Below are 25,327 nucleotides of genomic sequence, written 5' to 3' on the forward strand. Positions count from 1 at the left end.
GTTGTGTCTGCTATTTTCTAATCAAGCGTTGAATTGCCTACCTAACTACGTTATTTTGAAAAGTAACTATTGTTTATTCTCTAGAAATTTAGAATGTGTTGTATCATTTGCAAATTGAAGCTACTTACACATGCTTTAACAAAGCTGTTTTTAAGCCTGTCTTCCAACGAAATCATATCTACCGTTTTGAAACTTTCAATTTCATACCGACGACATATTTCGTTTGATTACTTTAACAAATAAAAATAATTGTTGGTGCGTGTAAAGTTAAAATGTGTGTGTGAGATTTGGTACAACACTGAAACATTATTACATTTGAGGGATCATGTTTATTGATGTTGTGATGAAAAAGAATTTTCTGTCGCGAAAATAATATTTGCTGTGATATTGAAGCTTCGCAATGAAAACGAAATCGGCAAGCACGTGCATGTTCCCAGTGTGGAATTCAATTTTAATAATTTGTTTATGTATGCTGTTATGGTGTAATGCAATCGTAAGATGTAATACAATATTGTAGCTTTACCTTGTATACTTAACCAACATCTGAAATATGATCTAAAGCAGAAACATGCAAAGGCCAAATCAAATTCAATCAAATTTCAATGCAAGCACACTATGTACAGTGAGTGAAAAGTAAAAAATCTTTATAGAAATTTTATCTTTTCACTGTTGTTCAGAACTGCATGCATAGAATAGAAGTTTTATTGGGATAGAAATACCTTGAGAACCTGCAGGTCCGTGGTAAGGGGGTAAAATGCAATGATATTATTAATTTTTATCAGGAATTAGAGTCGTTCATTCGGTGACTATGGTCCGCTACTGTAGTTTTTGCTCCGGTGACCCCTAATTTATCTTTTACACGGTACAATAAGGGTTGGATATCTAAGAAAAGGTTAAAGGCCATCTAAGTAGTAAAGATCAGAAGGAAAAACACAATACAGGTAACATTGAGACATCAATGAAGAGAGAAGGGATCGAATAAGGCCTCACATTTTTTTTCTTTGACAGAACAACGTATTGGGAGCTAAGAAATCGAGTGATAATTACAGTTTAACAACAAAAATGTTCCATAAATTGTTAAAAATACACTCCGTTCATTAAAATTCAACGACAAAACGCAATTTACTTTAACATTCTCCCCATAAATTGTTCAAAAACACATAATATGGAAATTTTCCGTGTAGAAGAAAACATTTATTACGCGCCTAATATTACTAAGCCTCAGGAAGCGTACGTCGATGCGAGCTGTTAACATTTACGACCAGTTTCAAATATCTACCTTCTATAAGGTACAGATAAAGGCTTATTATGCCAAAATAGCCCTTTTGTAGCTTGTAATAAGCTTCAAGTCAATTTCAAGATAGCGAATTGAAACCGGCCCGAGAGAAAGATAGCTTACTTCCATGAGATTTGTAATAATAGATAGGTTTTGTTAAAGATAAGAAAAAATTCAAACGTTACTTACAAGTTCGGAGACGAGAGGTATGGATTTTCTCCTTGGTCTGATGTCAGGCATGCTGTCGATGTTGCTATAGAATGGATTATCCGTGACGTGCCTATGGAAACGAACAGTTTTAGAATAATTATCCTTGAGACATTTTACGTACCTTGATTGGTTGGAAGTGTGTTAAAATTGTTGGTAATGTTACACTTTCTTTGATAGTCTAAACAAAGTTAATCTTAAAGGTATTCCCAATTAAAAACAATTAAAAAATTCGCCCTTATAATCAAGAAAACATTTAGTAACTACTGAAAAAAAAAATACAATAATATTTCTTTAAAAAATGATTGTGTCCTATTTTCAAATTGTAGTTCACATACCCATTTCCTCTGCCACCCTGCTCGTTGAAGCCACCGGATCCATTCTAAAAACAAAAAAAAAACAACAATAAATAAAAAACCTAACAACAAAAAATAAAAAGCTAACATTTTATTTAACAAAAAAATAAATAACATTACAATAACACATTGATTAATTTTCTATGACAAATATTAACTCAGATTTTATTTTCGTATAAATAAATGTTGCATTGTCTCTGCCTACCCCCATGGGAGATAGGCGTGAAGTTATGTACCTATGTAGGTATATAAATGTTACTTTTTTATTTAACTTGCTTTTGGCAAGGTCTTTCGAAAGACGACGAGACCTACATATTATGTTCATTTATTCTTTAAACAGTTGTTAATTATAGTCAATAATTTAAATGGTTTAGAAGTAAAACCTCAATAATGAAAGAATATTTTGAGACAAACTAAGAAGCATCAAATCTTTGTTTCGATAATCAAGACTGAATCATTGTAAAATGCCTTAGCTCATTTCTGCATCACCCTTTTACCTTGACAATGATTTAACTTGACTTGGGAGTTGAACACAAGATCTTTTGTTTTCCTTGAGAGGCAATAAACAATAATCTTTATAACTGCACAGTTGGCGCGATGGCTGGGCAACCGGCAGCCGCACAACATGTAGCGAGTTTAATTCCCGCACGGCAGAACTCTTTGTGTAATTCACAAATTGTTGTTTCGGGTCTGGGTGTCATGTGCATGTGAATTTGTATATTTGTAAACGCACTCACGACACAGGAGAAAGTCCTAGTGTAAGGGAACAAAAAAACTTAAGATTTTTTCATTCAGAGCCTAATTTGTCATAGAAACTTAATCAGAACAATTTAACGCTTATTATAATTTACATGGAGAATTAACCTCGACGTTTAAACACAATTAATTAATAGTATAGTTAACAATAGTAGCTAATAGTAATGCTTGGGCAGTTTATGAGTATCATGAAATTTTCGACCTTAAAAACAACACTAACTTAAAACTCTCGAAGCAAAACTCAAGACAACCTTCCAATTGAATACAAACGTGTAAAGAGTAAAAATATGCAAAATTCTTAATAAAATATTTCGCTAAAAATTACCTAACCTGCCCATAATAATTATATTATAATTTCTACGCAATATTTCTCAACATCTAAAACTTTCCGCTAAATATTTTGGGTGCCAGCTAGATATCAATGTAGGTGTAAATAACTATATACGATTACCTAAGCGATGCGACACCTAATAAATACAATGTAGTATTTTTTTTAATTCTAGTATGATTATTATAAACCTTTCGATGAAAATATTTTAGTTATTTTTAATGAAAATGTCTGTAAATATGAACTAGTATTATTGCTTTATGTTTTCTTGGTTTTGGAAGTAATTAATTTTAATATTCTATTTTATCCCGACTACAGTAAGTGTAAATATGTATATGCTATGTGTTGGTATATATTTGTTTCATATGTAATTTTTTGGATATGTATTGTAGGTTAGTGTGACTATCGCTTTATTTGTTTTTGATGCAAACTTTTCTTGATAAAAGATAGTCGTTGACAAAGCTAATCTTTAATCGGAGATTGGAAACCAATTCATAACTTTATCAATTAAGACTTAATAAGTACTTCGTCATATTAAGTCTGTTTCAGGAAATATTTTCTGCTGTTTAGTTGCTTCTCCACTTCATGAACGAAGTATTTTTATTATAATATTTTTTTCAAATTACTAAATAAATCTATGGCAATTGTTTTTGCAAATCTACACGATACGAGTACCGTAGTTTGCATTTCAATCTGGTTTTATACTTAATACAAAAAATTAACTCAATAAATATATTTAATGTATTTTTCCTGCAATAAATAAACTGTAGTCGGGTGCCTAAACTGTTAATATTGCTTATAACTTGAATATACATATATCTCATAACGTGTAGAAAATAGTGAGTATTAGTAATTTGTATTCATGACTGAGAATTATCATTTATTCTGATTACAGCTATAAATAAAAGGAACTCTCTGATATGAGATGATATGACCATGAACGAATTTTGTACGACAAAATGCTCCCCAAGCCAATATATGAATGAATTTGATTACAGACAGCAAATTCATACAACACTAACATTAAAACCAATCCCTATGAAGCAACGAACACATATAATACTGAGTATATTTAATATCATGTAAAGATTACCATATTTTCCAAGTACAAATATCGTTAAGCAAACCTTTATTAAAATTTGTATAATATTTGGTTGAATATTTTTCTCAAGCGTTATGTAAAAATTGTTTAATACATATATAGAAAGTTCTTAGTACCCTATTGCATTGGTTATATCTAATTATTGCCTCAATTAAATAGAAAGAGCGTCAATAGTAATATATCATATAAGTTTAATATAGTGTATACGAGCACCCTATTCTATGCATTCAAATACATATTTAGCAGTATATGGAGGAAAAGAAATTGGTTGAAATATATTTCACAACCGCAGTTAGTTCTTTAGGTCGAAACTACCTAGTATAGTATCAAATAAACGTTCTAATAGATCCCTGCATTCGGGTAAATTGAAGATTGATTGACTTGTAGAAACCTTTACTGAGTATCGTTAAAATGGACGACTATTTATAACAATTACACGTCCTACTTTCTATTCTAAAACAGATATATATTAACGAGTAACTTCGTTTTATATGAATTGTAAAGCGGGTTATAGTATTAGCAATGGCGAGTATATCAGTCTAACTATTATAATTATTTCAAATAACTGTGGAAGTAACCTGCACCTTATACATAAGTCTAAACACCTTATATTTAACTCTTAACTCTAATCTCATGAAACTTTTGCATAAGATAACTTACACCGGCGCTGACTTTGTCCTTTTCAGTTGACGGTGTCGTTGCTGCCGGCGTCTCCGACGTCTTCTCCTCAGCTTTGCGGTCTTTCAGGGCTTTGAGGAGCTTCCACTTGCTGCCAACAGGAGCATCTTGTTGCTGCCGCGGTTCCTCACGAGGTAAAGGTAATGGCAGTTGTATTTGTGGCATATCGTAGTCATCATCCAGTTCATCGCCACTTTGAACTGGACTGTCAGGTCCAGAAGTTTCACCTGAACCTGAGTAATCAAGTGACTTATCATCACTTGAATGTCTGTCTTCATCCGTTGTCTCCTCGATTACTGGGAAAGTTGTTACATCTTTCCAAGATTCTTTGGTAGGAGATTCGTCATATTTTTGTTTCGTTGTTGCCGTTTTAAGTTTTAGTTCACGTAGCACGAATGACATTTTCTCTTTAAGAACTTCACTGGAATATTCTTCCTCAATTTCTGGCTCTTCTGGTAACGTTTGCTGTCGCTCAATTTCCACTTGCGACTGATGCTCCATTTCTTCCAGTTTCCTCAATTCGTAGCAATACCATTCGTCTTCAGAATCAATACTGTCTTCAGTACTTTGACGTCTTGACGATACTCTGGATCCACTTCTCCAAGAATGAGTGCTTCTACTGTCGTCATCATCATGTTTATTTGGTATTTCCAAACTTTGTTGGTGTCGCGGTTGAAACTTGTTTGGCAAGCCACGAGTACTTTGTATCGATGGACTTCTTTCTGGCAAGTTATGTGGATCTTCAGCACTCAAGGTCACAGTATTTACTACCTCAGGTGGACTGGGTTTACGTATTTTCTTTTCCTTTTGCATTTGCTGATTGATAAATTCGTCAGTCAATTCTTCTTCTCGTTCATCTCTCTCTGTTTTTGGTGGTGAAATATCAGCAATATGTTCATCTGATACCGATGTGGATTTACGCAAACGATATTTACCTAAAGCTCTAGAAACTGCGAATTCTTGTGAACTTCCGCTGTAGGATTTATTACTTTCACTTAATCCATCTTCAGTGGTGGTCGATGACTTTTTCACATCTCCAATAGTAGCAAAAAGTGACCCAGGAGATTGATCTCCTTTTTCATCCTCTTCGAACAAATCGACATTTGAGATATCAGTATCAATATCTAACTTTTCTAGCTTTGGTATATTATTTTCTTTTTTCATTTGACTAACTCGAGCAAAATGAAAATCGATGTCATCACTTTTATCTCTCGGAATTACGTTTGTAGCTGCAGTCAGTTTTTCTGTTTCCTCAATTATGCAATTAGGGTCGTCCTCTTGATATTCTCTTCCTTGCTCTTGAATGCGTTCTTGTATCATCATTTGTTGTTCTACAATTTCTTGGTTATTCATTTTCCTTTTTGGTTTAGGTGCTACTTTAGGAAACATACTACCATCATGAGTAGAATCCGAAAATACACTATCGCTATCTTCGGACTGGGCACTTGATCTGCCTCCAGACCATTCAGTTTCTGATGTTTCTGGATCTGATAATGACTGATGGCTTGCTTGTTGCTTCCTTCTAGCTTTTTGTAACAAGCCAGACATCGAAGCCACTAAATGATATTTCTTTTTCCTTCTCTGAGCAGACAAAATACGTTCTTTTAATGATTTTTCTTGCTGTGGTTGTTCTACATTGTCCACACCAGAGGGAAGCGAATGTGATCTATGTTTCTTTGGTAAATGTAAATCTGGAAGCCAATGACTCATTGATGACATTGCTGATTTTAATGATGATGTTCGTTTTGGTTTTTTAGGCTGTTTATCTTGAGGTTTGCCTTTGAAGTTATTAGATATTGATAAATAGCCCGATTCAGACACTAGTATACCACTCGATTCCACATATTGCTCCTTTCTAACTTTAGGCTGATCAGGTGCAGCTTGCTTATCGAAGCCTTGGTTTTCATACATTACATTACCATTTCGTTGATCATATTGCTGTTGTTTGAAATATTCTTGTTGTAGTTGATTTTGAAATTGTTTTCTTTCAGTTATACTCAGGGAATGAGATTTCAAACTCGAAGTTTCCATTGAACTGGTTGGAGATCGACTACCACCTTGCCACGATATCTGATCTTCCAAAGACGTCCTTTTAGGTGAATCATATCTTGTTGACGTTGGGTAATATGACAGAGCATCAGTGAGATTGCCTGGAGGATATCCAGCACGATGTCCTTTATATCCATTTTGATAAAAATGTGGATCGTTCGCACCCATCGTATTCGCTCTAGTCAAGGGTCGTTTATTTGCATTTGCCGCCGACATGACAACAGTCTGTGCATGATAACTAGGTTCCGGCGGATAAGAATCTGCCACAGGCCTTGCAACAGATTCGGTAATTTCATTTCTATCTAATAATTCGGAAAAACTCCTATCTTCAGATAACATTCCTCTCGGCGTACTATACACAGTTGTGAATATTGGTTGCCTATTTCCAGCTACGGAATATATTGAAGGGGCTTCGTTACCGTAATAATATTCTCCGATATTGCTTATTTGAGTCATTTGATCGGTTACCGAATATGGGATATCGCTTTTTATATAATCACTCTCGACTTTTCCTTGCAATTTACTTAAATCTCTAGAACTAACTTCCTTTGCCATATGTTCTGTTTTCCGTAAATTAAAATCACTCTTCAAATTTGCCCCTTCGTAAAGATAGGAGTCAACAAGCGTTTCTATGTATGGTTTCGCATCGATCTCATATGACATCCTTTGTACAGGTTGTGGAGAAGTAATTCTCATTTTGTGATCGTGGCTTGCGTGTGCAATTCGACCTGTTTTAGGCGAGCCAGGACTTTTTTCTAAACTCGACCATCCACTCATGGATGATAAACCTGAATCTGATTTTGCGGCTACAATATTAGCCGAGTCTCTCTTTACATGCTTTGGTGATGTTTTGGGTGATTTTGGTGATCTCGGACTCAATCGCATAGCATCATGTGGTAAAGCACCTGCAGTCGATAACATTTGTTGATGACCAACCATTTCGTTGTTGTTCTCTATCGATGGAAATCCGTTTGCTCCATTTGGTGGTGCCGGTGGTGGAGGACTTGGGGATTTTCTTAATCTGTTTTCTTCATAATTTAATTCATTAGCACTAGGTCCGTTATATATTTCGTGAATTGACAAGGGAGAGTGTTGTTCTGATCCTGTTTTATAAATCTCGTTTAAAGGCTGAGATAGGCCTTTGCTAGAAAAATAATTTTGTCTGGAAGTGTCAGCTATTGGATATGGAGAACTATATTCAAATCTTTCTCTTGAGAGAGCACTGGGTGACTTAGATGCTTTTGCTGCATTGATCTCAGCATTAGCTACCGCCGAACTGTAGGCTAAACGCCCAGTTACAGTCGTGTATGGTTCTGTAGTAGTTCTTTCGGGTACATACTTTCGACGAGGAGAAAGAGTTGGAGGTAAATAATCCATTGTTCTATCAGACACATTATCAGTAAGTGACAATCTTGATGGTGATTTCTCCCTGACCATCGAGTCTTTAGGAGTCGTCAACATAAAATCATCAAAACTTTTCATCATATCGTTGATAGCCCAATTTTCGCCGCCCGAGTAAACACTTTTAAGTTGTTCATTGATTATATTCCCGTCTTCGACTAGTGCCTTTGCTTCTATTTCCCTGTCATGTTTTGATAGTTTCGTTTCAGGGCTGAGAAGCCTGGTTTTCAAGTCTTTTAACTCTCTGGAATCTTTATGTAATTGAGTTGTCAATCTATCTAATTCATGTAATTTATCTACTGTGATTTGATCTATTGTACTTAAAGCAGATAAATGCACCAAATCTCGTTCACTAATGACAGGTCCTCCTTTTAGTCCACAATAATCTTTATAATCTGATGAACTATATATTTGTCTCGAGCTTGATGGCATCATTTCTATATCTGGTTCTTCCGGAGCTTCCCAAATCATATCTAACTGTGATGGTGGTCTAGATGTTTCATCACAAACTAAATCATCACGATAGGCTTGATTTAAACTCTTATAGAATGCTTCATTTGATTCCATAATCTCTTCTGGATGATCTAATAATGAGTTTCGTCCGATATCTATACCTTCCTCTATTCCATCTTCGACGGTACCATTTCCTAATATTTCTCTAATCACTTCTAGTCGAGTCATTGGATCTCTAGCGCTGACAGTACGGCATGTGTAAAAGTCCAGTAAAGTTGATATTACACCCTGTTGATCTGCGAGCAGCGTCTCCAATCTTTCGAGACGCTCCCACATTCGAACATATTCTTGGCTAAGCAGATCGAGAGCTCGCCAAGCATATTTGAGTTCCGTTTCGAGAATATTGAGGCGTGTGCCGAGGCGTTCCATGTAGTCGCTGATGATGTAGTCGCCGGAGTAGGGGGGCAGGTCGGGAGGAAGCGCGAGGGAGCCGCATTCGTCCATATCGACCTCTGCAACCCCATTCCCGCCGTCCTCGCTTTCCTCCATCCCGCCGCTTGCGCCTGCCCCAGCATTGTCGTGGATATCGCGCATCATCTTCGGAATGGATAGTGGGTTGCATGTAACATTTTTCACTATGAGTCATCCCATATCGTTTTATTGTTAACACTTTCGACTCGAAACAGTCCTGTACCACTGATAGTTCGCACTAAAGTCATTGTTTCGCACTAAATGTTCAACACGTCATATTGTTCTTTATAGTTCACTTTATATAACTATTTATATTTGATTTCAACACTTTTAAAATTTATACTTTGTACTTCGACGGAATGAAATTGATAATTAGTTTACATCAAAAATATATTTGTAGTTACACTTATCACTTTACTGCAACAAACACGGTTTCCGTTAGCGAGTGTCGGGCTCCACTGGTTTGGTCATAAGACGGCTTATGTGCACACCAGTGGGTGGGGGCAAAGGAATACCTCGGTGGAACATGCGAACTTTGTTGCCTGCGCGACCCAATTTTCTTTAAGGAAACATTCAAAATATACAACGGTCGAGTTTTCTCAAAAGAAAGTTAGCATGTTCCTGTGTGAGGCAGCTAAGCGGTTCGTATTCGATTCCACGTGAGCAAATGCTTCTCAGAGGTGGAAGGCGTCGCTCGCCTGAGGAAGGAAATAGGATGAACGGGGAGGAAATTAGAGACGAGTTCCACCACCGCTTCGCTTAAATGAACCTTAGGTGTTATTGGATTAGGGTTTTTCTAATGAGTGGTAAACAAAACTTCCAAAATATTTGCTACCTAGATTTACGAATATTTACATTACAAGAAAGCCACGTTTCACACAAACTAAATAAATGATGAACGTCTATAGGGCAATACGTGACTAGATCACTAAGGAGGAATGCCTTTGATACCACATAGAGGATTATTTGAAGGAGCGTGTATATTACACACAATACCTACATCTATGTAAACAATGTGAGCCGCCGTCTTGTCATATTATGATAAATACTTCATCTAAGAAATATTCATAATATAATATACGTCCGATATTATGTACGCAAATATGGCATACCAGCCCTCGTATGGTTTCATTTTATTAAATAGCGATGTTCTATTTATTACAAGTAAGTAAATATCAAATTGTTATACAAGTAATTTACGTTTTACTAGTATTTTTCTCAAGAGACAGTAACTTTTTAATAGAGTAATAACTTTTTCCGCATCAAAGGAGATTTAAAGGTAAGAAAACTTCCAAGTCGTTAGTCCCGTCTTCCAGCCATAGTGAAGTATAGACACAGATAAAATGTTTCTCACGATCCAATAAACAATAATGTCTTATCTATAGAACGAAAGGCGTGTTTTGGTTTCTAGTTGTGTTATAAAATATTGGTTTTCAATAAAATCGGACTCTAAACGCTCTTTATTGTGACAAAGGTTCTTAATCTTTTGAAAAGTTTTGTTAAATAAAGTACACCATTATTCTTTACAAATGGAAAGCTAAACATGCTGTGTATTTTATTAACTATCATTCTTTTTTATCATTGGCATTTATTTTCAACGTGATCATAAAATGTCAAACAATAATTAAAGAACATTGATGACTCCCAATTAAAAATCAATTAACTGCTAACTCCAACTACTTACGGTACTGAAGTGTCTACCCATAAGTGGAATGGCAATCAGAAAAATGAGTGACAGTTCCATTTATTTGCACTTTTGTGTAATTGCCATAATCGATCGATCACAAATATTGACAGACGGAGAAATGTGATATAGCTATAAAGCTTTTAAGTCGAAAATTGTATGTCGATCTTCATTATGGTGGTTAACATCTCCTAATATTTATAACAATAGTGAAAATAGACGTATACTAAGTGCCGTTTTCAACCAACCCCTATTAAATTTTAAGTGGCACCTAAGATAAGATAGGTGGCATTTAACTATAATTTGGTTTTCACCAATCTATAAGTGCCACATAAAAATACAAGTAAGGGGTCAATTTAAATATCGATACTTAGAATTATTCTAAAAATAATATGTATGACAAAGGCACGGACCACGAGTCCGTAGAGAACTAATAGAAAAAAGGTGTCAGTTTAGGTTTTACGTCATGCTAAGTAGCTTTTAGTAAGATGCTTTAGGAATAGTTGGTGAAAATAGACATTAGGAACTTTAAATTGTACCACCATAAAATTAGAACTAAACGAAAAACAATTGCAAGACGACCCCCAAACATTCGACACCAAAACCATTTGAACTCCGAAAACAGCCAAACTAAATTCTACTTTAACAAACAACACTGACGGTCGCAAATGCAAAGTAATCACCACCCAATTCTCTTTCTTCTCACGACACCAAACTAAATTAGTGGCAATAGACCGACATAACGTAAAACCGGTTGGCAATCACCAATTGAAACTGTTGGATACTCTCCAAAACCTACCAAAGGAACTTTGCTCAACATTAATTGGATTTGTAGACCACAGTCTATGGGCACCGTAGATATAAGGATTCCAATACCTATTTTATTTGTTGTTCGTTAAAATTCAAATTCCTTTGAATTTAGATCTTAGTCGTACCTTTGTTTTAAATAAGGCAATTGTAACGATTCCTTTTATCTTATTTTATTAAAATTCTTAATTGCTTCTTTGCAAATGGTAGAGTTTCTGTTAAGTATTCTTACTTTTCATCTTGAACTATATTGTAATAGTATTAAGACCGTAAATCATTAAAATGTTGTTTAACAATTTATTCACTAAAACGAAACTAATCACCAACATACAAATACAAGCTTTATTCCCAAGTCCATAAGTTAGCTAATACAACACACAACCTCTTACAGGTCACGAGAGAAATAATCCAATAATGATCAAAGGTACGTTTCGACGTAAGTATTCAATAAGGTTTGATGGATCTATTAAAATTACGGAAAGTGAAGGACTTATGTACATTGTACATAATAATATGTTATAACAGGGTACAATTTGAGAAGCTTCAGTGGATACGATCAAAGTTTCCTACTCCAGCCTATATTGGAGGCAAGTCTCAAGAAAGTAACATATCACGCACAGGAGTCGAAATTCACGTGGGTGTAATACATTTTGGTTATGTCAGAGTCACGTGTGTTTGAGGGTTGGTAAAACAATTATTTCCCATGTCTTCGATTTTATTGTACCTATGGGTGTTGTTGAAGTGAGCGGGAAATTTAAGGAAAAATGTCATAAGCTCCATAATGTTGCTTTTTTGAATGTTTTATTAAGTTTTAAAGAATAAGATTTATGAGGGATTGATTTAATCAGAGCATTAAAGCGAACAAGGAATAAGGATTACGTCCAGTCCAGTCCCATAATGTAGCCATAGAAATATATAGCGTCAGACTCTTACTGACTAAAAACCACCCCGTTCCTACTCCTGCTTTCCGAGCCGGAGCTCCGGTAACCCGTTATATAGTCCGCAGCTCCGGATCAGACTTCCATAGACTTAAAAATATTTCCCAACACATACCAAAATTAAACCACGTAAAAATATAACATAGGTAATTGAATCTTCGTTTAAAAAATGGTCCTGTCATGAAGTTACGATACACAAAGGGTAGGTGAACGATTTTTGTTCAGGTGCCTTTTCAATTTCAACCCTTCGCTTCGTGGTTACACATAAATCTTACATCAACCGTCGATAGAATTTATGAGACCGTCGCTCCACTAGCTTCGGGTTAAAATTTTATTTACCTAACACTTTATAAAAACGTAAGAATTCAATCGATGACATTATTTTACAAAGATTTTGTTGTTTAATTATTCACTTTTGTCATTTGTGTTGTTCGTCCCATATAATATGGGGTGAGCCTATTGCCATATATTGGGCACAATTCCAGAATCCGTGCGACTACTAAGAAATTTTCGGAAAACTAAAAAAAATCCCTTAATATTTTGCCCGACCCGGAAATAAAGCTTAAAACCCCTGTTTCAGTAGCCACACTTGCGAGCACTCGACCAACGAAGCAGTCAGTCTGTCAATCATACTAAAGAGCTACGTAATACCTACTTACAAGTATTTATACACACATTGTATATCTACCAAAGTCGTAAGTTTATGTATTATTATTATGTTTATACATAAACTAGAAGTACCTAACTACTAACTTCATATTCAGGTTCATTGTTGTATTTCCTAAAGTTAGCCTGTATCCCGCTAGGTGGCCTCAGATAATCTACTCTTGGCAACTCTTAGTAATCCTCCCAACTTAGTTATAGTTTTTAAATCTATTTAGCCTTGTTAATAATTAGTTTTCAGAGCCTGTCTGCTAAATTAGCTAACTTGTTTGTCTAAAGTTTTGATAACAGTAATCTGTATTGATTTTATTAGTATTCTCTTGTTTTACGAGATTAGATCGATGTTTTGAAAGTGTCTTTTGTGTTTAGGATGCGTTTAAAAACATGATAAGTTTCCTTTTAAAGCTGAAATTATGTAACATAGCAACACGCTATTTCGGGAATAGTGAGACAGAAACCGTAATTTTGTTATGAGTTCCATAATATAATAAATACGCATTGTGTCTATTTCTATAGAAATACCGACCGGGCAAAATATCTAGAGAATGTATTTGTACTAAAGTGACTGACTGACTAAAAATATTAACTATCCGAGAGAAATGAAGGAATAAGTATTTGTATCTGCATCTGGCGTCATACAATGACGTAAGCATTTGTTAAACTTGAATATACTTTACGTGTAGACGTGTTACATAAAAACAACCAAAATAATATAGTTTGCGCATTCACAGAACGTTTACCCCATATTCACAAGAGCCTACTGTTCAAATTCATTGATTATATTTTTATATAACAAAAACAACCTTTATTACAAAGCAACAAAGAATCAACAAGCTGTAGCAAACATTTCAGAAAATATGCCACAATAATTGATAGAAAGTCGCGAGCCAGTGCAGTCCAGTTTCCAGCCACAAATGGACTAGGGATTAATACCCCAACGATGCAGCTGTTGGCATTCGTTCAAACACACCAGATGTTACTTCACGCTCGACTCACGGCTAGTGGGACGATCTGATACACATCATACTCGCAAAAAATGGCGGAACGTTGACGTAAATGGGAGTAATATTGCTTTGTTGAATGTTTTGGTGACTTTATGTTTTTGTTAAGTGTTTTTTCACGTTGAAAAACGTATTAAGAAGTATAGAAGATATATGTAAATAGATGATATTTTACGATTTGTGTACTTTGAAATTAAAATTCCTATAAACAGAAATCTTCTATGATACAACTCTGTGCACTACCTAGCGGTTTTACCGGGTCTCGAAAAGCAGAAGTAGGAACGGGTTTTTAGTCAGTATGAGTCTGACACTCCCTCTCGCCTCACCCAGGGCGAGAGAAACCATCGGATGATTTTCCCCTTAAAAAAAGTGATTCGAAGCACAGATTTAATCTTAACTAACGATAAAGAAAATAAAAATAAAACAGCAACCACAAGCAGTCACATTACTCAAACCTCCGGAGATTTTCTCACAGCAAACTTCACCGTATTTTTCAAAGCGAACAGTCTACAGTTTTGGAAGCTTGCCTTCATGAATATAACTTGGAAATACTAGCGGAACTTAATCATTGCAGTGGTTAGGCTGAAGATTATTTGTAACGTTCTAGGATGCAGATGTTGGCAGTCGTTCAAACGAACCAGATGTCACGCCTTGCTCCAGATTGTACCGTTGTGAATGTTAAAAGCATATTTAATGTAGCCAGTATTTTCTCTGCACAGATTTTATGTAATTGTTGTGTTAATATTAGAGATACCAGTTTCCTGCAACTGCTTGTGAAATGGAATTTATGACTTGGAGTTTCTTTTTTTCTGTTTGTTATTGTTAATGTTCTATTATGATTACTAAGGTCTTTAGGCATGTGATTGAGTCATAGCATAGCTTAACCCGCCACTAGTGACTTGTATTTGTCTGTCAGTCGATGACCCTGGTCTCCAGTATTGTGGTTTTGTGCTCCATGTATTTCTTTTTTGATATTGTTTATGCTATTTTGAATTGGAAAGGATATTGACATATAAAGGACATAAAATGACATTACGTCGCTGTTGCTGGGATTAATGGTGAGGACGTGCATTAAGGCAGCTACTCGAAATCGCCACGTAATTCGATAAACAATCTTAAAAAATATTCTTAGTTTTTAAACCACCCGATCTCCCAGACATATAGGTCACTAATGACGGGTTAAATATGATTTTTCTTCGATTAGAACTTTCCTTTTAACAATGCATATTGTTTTTTCGTCTTGAGATAGATATTGTACACACTTTACACCTTTGACCTAAGACAATATTGATTTACTGGGTGACACAGTCACAAAGGCGTGAGTATACAACATGAATAAATTATTTGAACGTAACCAGCTTTTGTAAAGGGCAGAGTATCGACCCCAAAAGCCGAAATTCAAGGTCAAATAAGTTGTATTAAACGCTCAATTTTTTTTTTTCAAGTAAGATTAACATTTATTTAGTGTTGTCAAGTTTTAAGTAATCCGTGCTTGACTCTACATTGTAAAGGTCATGTTGAAGTTTTTCTTAGGAATTAAATTAATCTGAAGTATCTACAATATGGTTTGAGATTAACTTAAGTAAGTTTTAATCAGAAATGTATACAGAACGCTACGGTAACTTCTAGTTCAATAGGAATGATGATGGGGTATGAAAATTAAAAATCTATTTACTGACGAGTAAGGTAGTGAAAAAATATTACACATGTTTTTTTTTGTTTTAACTTATACGAAAACAAAGCTTACATAAAACATAACAAAGTGTAACAAAAGTGACGTCACGCAATACTTTATATCGTCCAAAGTACTTGTTTCCATAACAAAATAAAATATTACGTGTCTAACGTTTTAAAATAATCTACCAGACGGACATTAAAATAAAAATTAGTCATCTACCCAATTTTTAAATTTTTCAAGCCTCGTACAATGAATGTTTTTGTAAAAGTAACAAACAGAAGCACGCTACACTTAGAAACCTAAACGCGAAATGTTATTTGTCTTCTGTAAACCGTTGAAAAATAGACGTCGGAATTTCAACTTGTACGCTCGTAAAAAATCTCGCTTTCCCCTTTACCGAGGCTGTTCAAATAGCACAAAAGTTTCAAATGTGGAAACAAATGAAAAAAAACCCGTTTGTGATGTAAGTATGTATAAGCGAGGATTGTCAACAGAACGATTTTTAGCTCGAGTGTACGCTCGCTAGCACATCGCCGACTCATGCCCATTTCATTCAGTAGGAGCGTTTTTCACGCCCTGTTTTTGCAGGTTACGGAAAAAAATATTTTTCCACTATCACACTGATGGAATCACGTAACATAGAATTGGCTTCTAATAAAATCTGCTTTTCGATCGAACGTCACTGTTGGCGGAAATTTATGGATTCCTATCGCTAAAATATGCTAGTGTATGTCCATATCTATGAAGAGTGATGTGTGTGCTTGTTTTTTCATACATTTTTTAGCTTTTTTTAATATGTGTTATTGTTTTAAAGTCGTGAAACAAATGGCGTCTTTAAAAGTGATAGATTTAAGTGTAGTAGAGTGGTCATTGGAGTTGGTTACTGCAAAAATACATTATTTGACACTAACATGAAGAACAAAGACAACATACAGAATTTACAAACGTCTGTCTATAAAAAGTAAAAAAGTACTTCTTCTACAAACGCAAACCTTTTATAAAATCAACCCTTTCACAGCGTATCAATATTTTTACATTTAAATAAACCTTTTTAATAGAAACGGGTTCGCGAATCGGCTTTGACATGACCTATGCTGTCAGATCCCCTCGTCTACCGGTCCCTTGCCTTTGCTGACGTTTTTCTCTACATGTTACTAAACAAGCTTCGTACCCGTTCTTCTCAACAATATGTCTGAAACGACAAAGTGACGGGAAACGTTTATTAAAGTAAATTGGGCTTTGTTTAAGAATAGGTTTAAGTTCGTTGTGGTTTAAAAGCTAACAAAATATATTGTAATGTAGGTAATAATGCTTTCTTCTGTATATAATTTAATGGAAGAGAGTTAGTCATTAATTTCTGAGTATACATCGTTGTGATGATGATGTAGTTTGTAATTCGTTAATTTATCCTTATTGATTGATCTAATGATGGATTTAACGACAGAACGTGGTTAAAGAAATTAAATGTCTATCTTCAAAATCAAATATTATATTACCAAGAACTCGCTTAAGTCCGTCTCATAAAATTAAAAAGTCACGTCCAAATATTAAAATCCCCAACAAAAAACACAGTTTAATAAGCCATAACCTAAATCTTCTTTAATTATTTGCGACATAAATACTCCAAGTTAATAAACTTCGTCCTTCCCCATGCCGTAATAGGGTTCTGTGTAATTTCAACGTAATCTATTGCTTTGTTCTCGACATGATTAAGTTATAGAACACCCTTTAACATTTAGAACAGAGGCTAGAAACTAGGACAGGACTAGGCATGAGTTAGGAACAAATAGAAACTAAGTCATGGTGCAATTAAATATATGTCTGACTAAGTCTTCTTAGGTAGCAAGACTATGACGCACATAGTTTCTGGTGAGAAGGGTGTTTAATTTAATAATAGAAGTGGTATCAGTCTTTTCTATTATTTATGGTAATTTTAATTTATGTCTGGATGCAGATGGTTTTCCGCAGTTTTATCTGGAAGTCATTGGAGGAGAAGTATGTCAGAAATTTACGTCTTTTGGCTGATATGTTATTGATAGTGTCATCTTTAGGATTTTTTATGGAATAAGCCAGTAAACGACCAGATGGATCACCTGATGGTAAGTAATCGGTGCCGCCCATACACGGCCGAAAAACCAGAGACATTACAAGTAGGTTGTCAGGCTTTTAGAGTTTATGAATTTGAGGATTGTTGAGAATCGGGAATTGGAATGATTAGGGAAGGGGGTAATTGGGCCTCCGGAATGCAACGATAGCTGTTGGTGAACTGTGAATTTCTAAAATTCACACACATACTGTTTATACATCATATTACCTATTTCGCTTTTACATCACGATTCTTTCATCTAAGACATAAACACTAATATTTATTGATGTTTTTTATTAGAACTAACTCATTTGAATTCCAAATTTCCATTTAGTTCTAGGAATTCAATATAGACTTGAATTAACCTCTAGTTGTCTAGACTAGTCGTTCTAGTTCTAATAATAAAGTGGCATTGCTTATTCATAGGCATTAGATAAGTTACGAAAGAAAATTAACCATATTACATTTTAATAAGAATTACTTAAAAATTTCGAAAAACAGTGCTACTTAACGTCGTCATTAAAAACTTACTACACTATAATAACTGAACCAAAATGGAATTGTACTTTATAATATTCTATTAAAAATACCCAGACACAGTTACCATTTGTTGGATTTTTTCTATTATGACACTTTTATAAGAAATCTAACTAAATCGGTCTAACTACAAAAACAGGAATATGCAAAACAGAATTTGATATCAAAGCTACTAACATAAATACTGCTAACGATATGGATCGGATCAAAATTCACAATAGATTTATCTCCTAACAAGCAACATCACTTGATCTTCAAGCCAGTAACCCAATAACAATAGCCTCCATAGAACCTCCTCAACTTCAAACTTTGGGTATTTTAAAAGCGAACAGAAATTTTCCCAAAAATAAATTCAAAAGAGAGAAATCTCTTGTTGCGTATTATAAAATAATAATCAAATCTGATGAAACATAAAACGCCAGGACACTTTTAACAAAAGTAGGTCAAAAAATCATTGGCAAAGTTTATATTGATGGTGAACAAAAGCGGTTTTACGTGGACCAAGAATGAATGAAGAATAAAAATACTAAAGTATTACAACTGTGAATCGTAAAGGCAACTGACCTTTTAAAGAAGAAAAATGAGGTCAACAATCACTGGACCTACAATATGATAAATGGAGAAGTTCAACCAAAAACATTGAGGTGAACGAATCAAATCTCGACACTGAAATATCTCTTTTAACGCTTCCAAGAAATTTTATTGCCTTTCCCCCATTGTTCTTCTTTCTTGTTCATTTTAATTATATAGAAATGAATATTTAAAATCAAATTCAGCTATGGAATTGATACAATGAAATCAATTATGCTTCCCTCTCTTGCTTAGATTGCCAAGTTTGCACCTCGAAGTGAATTTATAATGTCTGTTGCTCCCTGAACAGCTTTGGCTGCCAAAAAGGCTATAAACGGTCTTTACACTCGTTTTATCTGCCAACTACTATTCAATACTAACGTTCCCTAAATATTGACTTTACCTTTGAAAATTCGATCTTGTACATCACCTATTGTTGCTTCAACCAATATTATAAAAGCATTAATTAATTCCCGACAACAGCTTAGTTCAACGACGCACCTTGTTCTTACCTTAACAGGTCTTACAAAGCGATTTGCTCTTAATGAATAATGTCAAAGGGTCTATTTTCAATTGGCGTCTACGGAGGCAGTTTCTTCGGTCCCAAACACACACCCTTTGTATCCCTTGTGACCGGCGCTATCTAGGCTCTGTTTTCCGTGGTGGCAATTTCATAAATTAAACCACACCGTGTTGGAGAACATAGTCGCTGATGTTTTGCGTAACTTGATTCAAGTTTACTTATACAACGCATCATTTCTTTACTTAGATATTTTTCATGAAAGTAACGTCGGGTTCTTGTATAATATTGATGTTCATTTCTATTCTTTCAAGTGCCTTTGTTTTGAACTGTATTGGATCGTGGATATAAAAGCACAGTTTTGTATAACAAGATAGCTCTCCAGAGACAGTTGTATGGAAATGGCGCTTCTCAAGTACCTAATCTTTGGCGTGGTTAAGGAAAATATTACGATTTTTATAGACTGTTTCAAATACAAGACACCAGATGTACCCGGGGCATAATTCTGACTAATGTGAAGTTTTTATTGTCTTCAATTTATCTTTTCTACACCGACTATGTTTATTTAATAACCAATATCTAAAAGCGACATCAATTTATGTAACTGATCATTACTTTTTGAACTCAAAATTTTCGCAAGTCAACCCTTTACTGAACGAGGTTCCAAAATCCAAATCCTCAAGCTAAATCGTCAAACATCTTCAAGAGTGTACTAAAGCATTTCGAAACTCGAGCCAGTTCAGAATCTTTGCAAATACCTTCGCTCCAGGCACAGGTAATAAAACTTTCCTGTTTGAACTACTCGTAACATGCAATTTCCTCTGAGCATTGCTATAATTCAGTAGTGTATTAACAAACTTTATACACTATTATACAGTGTACACATAGTGAGACACTCTGTGTAAGGTAAATTATTTCTGAGAGCTATAAGGGCTAAGTTTTTATCGTTATTGTGGTCAACTTATATTACGTGTTAGGGCGGCTCACGCGAGCCTTTGCGAGTAATAAATTTATAGAGGAATGGATTTCTCGTGCTAACATAACGCGAGAAATCATAGGCTCATTGAAAGCACCTCCTGTTCCGCACGCAAGGAAAAATGTTCATGTTGTTTTTTTTAAGGGTTTTCTTCCGTATTTGGGTCAACGTTTCCTGGCATTTTCTTGCTTCGTTCAATGCAGTTTCGCAACGAGTAATGCGAGTTGAATACACTATAGTAACGAAAACGTTTTGAATACCAAGACCCGTTTAATGCTGCTGTGGAACATTTTTTACCTTTACGACCAGGTCTAATGACCGAAAAAATACTGTTATTTTTTTGTAACTACAAATTCATTATATACCATTTATTTTTCAAGGAAAATATTCTAGCAATATTATTATTATAATTATGTACTTATCACTAGATCTAGCTATCAATGTTTTTAATACTTTTAACGTATTTGTTTAGAATGACGTATAATATTTTAACCGGGTCACACTTAATAGGTCAACCCAACATTACATGTCGTTTGTGTCAAACGCCAACGTAAACAAAAATCAACGAACGTTTTTATGTATGGCAACACCGCTTCGCAAACATGCATGTGTTGCCAGCAAAATAGATTATGATTAATGAACTGCAAAATGGGAAATGGAAATCAAATTAACTAAATTATACTCTAAAAGGAGATCAAACTAAAAAAAAAACCATTAATTTTGAGAAACTGTTTAAAATGAAGGCCATTTACAGTCAAAAAACAAAAGCGTTCGTAATTCAAATCGAAATAAAAAATGGCGTCTTCATAAAATTCTAATTTTAATTCAATCTCACGTCACAATAAGCGGGTGTCAGCTTTATTCATTCGTCAGATTCTCGTTAGCTGAAGCTGAATGCCGAAGAAAGGTTTTCTAGCGGTATCCGCGAGGAGGCTTTGTTCAGTAACCGGTTGGATCCGGTTCGAGCTGCTAATGAGGTACAGTCACGAACTATTCACAATCGGGCACAATCTCGTAGTAAAACTGACCTCGATTGAAATGTTGATGAAATATTATTTAGTCATCGTGTTTACGAGAATGTTTAGAAGCATTGTTTATTTTTGTAATAAATAAAAAATATAAATCAATTTTTGTTCATATCTGTACTTGAAATGTGTTTTTAGTGAATTTGTAACCATATTCCTCTCACATTTTAGCTAAAGTAAATGCTGTTAAAAACGTGGAAGTATTTTAGCCAATTCAAACGTTTATTGAATGAAAACGTTCCACTGGGTACGGTGAACTGAACGAATTGAATAAACAAGGCCTGCACTGAAACTTTCATCCTACATTCATAGCAGCACACAAAAACAATTAGTTTATTTCCAACAGCTTTCAACTGGGCCATTACTTTATACGTACATTTAGAACTAAGTTAAATTCTAAAGTAGTTCGTTTGAGAAAACACGAGGAGTAAGCAAATTGTAAATTGACAAATTCATATAATGAATATACTGGGCATCTGAATATGTATAATTATTTTTTAAACAAATAATATAACATAGGTTCATTAATGTACATCTTTCCTGTTATTAAAAGTAACAAAATCACTATAATCACTTGAGATAATTACACGGCATTTAAAATATATCACTCCACACCTATCAATCTCTACCCAAATACCTTTACTACCAAACTACCATAAAAATAACATGAGCAAGAAGAAAACGATCTCAAAACCCAACCTTTCTCAGCATGGAACCTTAATATCTAAAGTCCAAAGTTCATTCACCTCAGATAAGATAAAATGTATGAAAAGGCTCGCTGTCCTAAATAGGACGGAGCTGAAGGCCTGTAAAATAACCCATGACATAAGCAAACTAGAGAGGAATGACATCACAAGTTCTTCGTGACACACCTCATTACACACTAAAGGGGAAAATAGAAACTCAGACTTTAGTATTCAAAATTATTGTCTCGAAGTTCCTATCTAGGTTTAGTGAAGAAAGTTCTTGAATAAATATTTGGGTTTGGATTTTATTTGTCGGTTGTTTTACTGTTAATGAGTTTTGAGAATGTTTTCAGGGAATCAGAACTATGGAATTTATTGTTTTCTGTTATTGTATGTTGCATAAACTTTAGTGGAAAATATAAATAGTAATTTCTTATAACGTGCAATGAATGTTATAAAAAAATAAGACTCGTTAAAGATTATATACTATCTAAGAAAATTATACAACTCTTATCATAAAAGTGAATCTTGCCAAAATGAGAAAACAAAGCATTTAATGAAAATTGTCGAATATAAGATAAGAACAAGATACTTTTATGTTCTTGATAAAATTACTGCACAATAATTATCATCCTTGAGTGGATCCACTTAAGCCAATAGTTAAAATGATAAGAAATTTGAACCAGCGTACATATTACGCAAAGATTATAATATTAAAATGTTTAAATGCAGAGCTTCACTTTACTTCAAATTAACTGTAATACACAATTTTCTGGATACGATAAAAGGTAGAGGAGATATTAAATCCCTCTTTGAGTTTACGTTAAAAAGATCGGAAAATCGTATGATGTGAATTGAGTGCTTGTCGTGTGAAATTTAATCCCACATCTTCATCGACTTTATTCGACAGTAAATATGCAAACAAGATACCACTGACAAATGGTGAAGGAAAACATTGAGAGCATACCTGGGCTTATAATTTCTGATTATAAGTTTGAAATCATCAACCCGCATCGAGAAAGTGTGGTGATTAATACTTAAACTTTTTCTCTGTGAGAAGAGGTCTTTGGTCAGCAGTGGCTATTGATAAGGATGAACAAGCTGATGACGTATGATGAAATATACAAAATACCTTTAAGGTAATTTAGTTTAAATCATACTAATATTGATACGATATGAGAATCAGAACGATATCAATGAAAACACCAGTTAAAAATAAATTCCAATTTTCTTTTCAATGGCGATGAAAAAAGAATCAAGCACGCATTCAAGAAATCAGTGTTTTATGCAGTATAATTTTCCTAGTTCACCGAATACAAACGAACGTTTACAACAGAAACTAACAAACAAAAGCCAAACAAATGACCATGAACGAACGAACGAAAATACAAACAAACAAAACATTTTGTCTGTATACAAATCATAAATGCTAGTGACTTGCATCTTTAGTTTTTCACGAGGTCGATTCATCGCATATGTATAGAGATATCGCGACAGCTGTTCAGACCTATCTAATTGTCTGCAGATCGGTCAGGCCACATTAATTATACGAGACGATCATCAATCAACCCACCCCCAACCCCATAGCACCCCCCACCCCCGATCCCCTACAAGAATAATACCCATCAGTGTCAATTTAATCTTAAACGCAACGACGCGAAGCCCTTTTGAACTTAAAAAACGTTGTAAACTTTTATTTCTTATCCATCTTTGTTTAATCTTGTGGAAGAACTTGTTTCGAAAGAAATTATTATTGTCACTTTTTTCAATAATATTGACAGCCTCTTTTTTCTTAAGTATTTATGTTGTAATTTTTTTTATAAACGAACTTTGAATCTAAAGGAGAAAATACTTAGAGTCTTTCTTTCATTTCTGTTGTAAAGTGAATGCGAAGAAAAATGAACGCAATGAATTGTGTAAAGCTCTCGCCACTGAATTTCATAGAACGAGTAAATGCGGGCTTAGTTATCGCTTATTACATTTCAAGTTCATAATAATAATTCTAGATATTTTCATCTAACAAAAATACTTGAATCATCCCTGCTTTTCAAAGTCAGTTTTTTTTTATCGAAGGAAAAACATCCAATGTCTTCTCCCGCCTTATACGAGGCGAGAGGGAGTGTCAGAGTCTTACTGACTAAAACCACCCCGTTCCTACTCCTTTTTTTTGAGCCGGAGCTCTGATAAATCCGCTAGGTAGTCCGCATAATATTCTTTATGTAAATACAAAAACACGATTCTCCTTAAATCGCCAAAAACAAAAATATGTACAAAGTAAAATATACCTACATAGTTTTGACACAACATTTCTTTTTATATAACACGACATTATGATGAATAAATGAAGCTTAAAAAGGGACAACCAGCAAAAAGTTTAGCTAAGAAACCTCTCACAATGTTTTTAGGCTTCTTTCTTTCGCCAATGATATTTTCAGTTATCGTACGGATCTTTATTTTATTTATTTTTACACGGGGAAAAGTTTTTCAATCTGAAATATCATAAATGTGGTGGTGATTTAATTTATTATTAGAAATTATTTGACGCTTTTAAATAATAAATACCTTATTATAATGTAATGTAAATCCTAGTTCCCGTAAGAACACAATGGCCATTAAAACATCATAAATAAAACACTACCGAAAATAGCTCGACTAAATGTAAAATCATTTTCGAAATTATACCCGTATACGTTATTTCCCTTTTTGCTACTACACAATATTAAACCATGGAACAACCTCCCAAATAATCGTCATTATAGCTGCCATTGTCCCCTATATCCAAGTTATTAAGACCTGTGGTGGATTAATGAAAAGCCTTGCATTGTTGGGCAAATGCTGATAGAGGTAGATAAACCAGCAGCTAATTGAATCACCTTTAACAATGCAACTAACACTGTTATCTGGAAACTGCAGTGTTACACTAACGGAACTATATCAAATAGGTAATAACATCAATATTTAGGAAATCTAAAATAAACTATTCGTTTTTCATAAACTTTTCTGTTACTGAAATAATTGGTACCGTAGATTAAGATAAAACACAACAGAATTATTTCATTTCTTTAAAAAATTGGGCGGA

At 34.4% G+C, this 25,327-nt stretch overlaps 1 protein-coding gene across 10 annotated transcripts in view; it reads right to left on the reverse strand.

Annotated features, from left to right (window-relative positions):
• LOC118273822 (protein unc-13 homolog B) overlaps positions 1-25,327 on the reverse strand; it is a 401,044-nt gene that overhangs the window by 74,099 nt on the left and 301,618 nt on the right. For 3 of the 10 annotated variants that reach the window (XM_035590973.2, XM_050707724.1, XM_050707723.1), the window contains exons 2-4: positions 4,686-9,494; positions 1,822-1,865; positions 1,466-1,556 (exon numbers count right to left, since the gene is read on the reverse strand). In XM_035590973.2, coding sequence (XP_035446866.2) covers positions 1,466-1,556; positions 1,822-1,865; positions 4,686-9,203 — 4,653 coding nt within the window. In that variant the 5' untranslated portion in view covers positions 9,204-9,494. Of the gene's footprint in view, positions 1-1,465; positions 1,557-1,821; positions 1,866-4,685; positions 10,522-25,327 lie in introns of those variants that run through there. The other 7 variants (XM_035590978.2, XM_050707725.1, XM_050707726.1 and 4 more) reach the window with 4 other exon arrangements.

The sequence above is a fragment of the Spodoptera frugiperda genome, chromosome 3 (genome assembly GCF_023101765.2).
Source record: "Spodoptera frugiperda isolate SF20-4 chromosome 3, AGI-APGP_CSIRO_Sfru_2.0, whole genome shotgun sequence".
NCBI lineage: Eukaryota > Metazoa > Arthropoda > Insecta > Lepidoptera > Noctuidae > Spodoptera > Spodoptera frugiperda.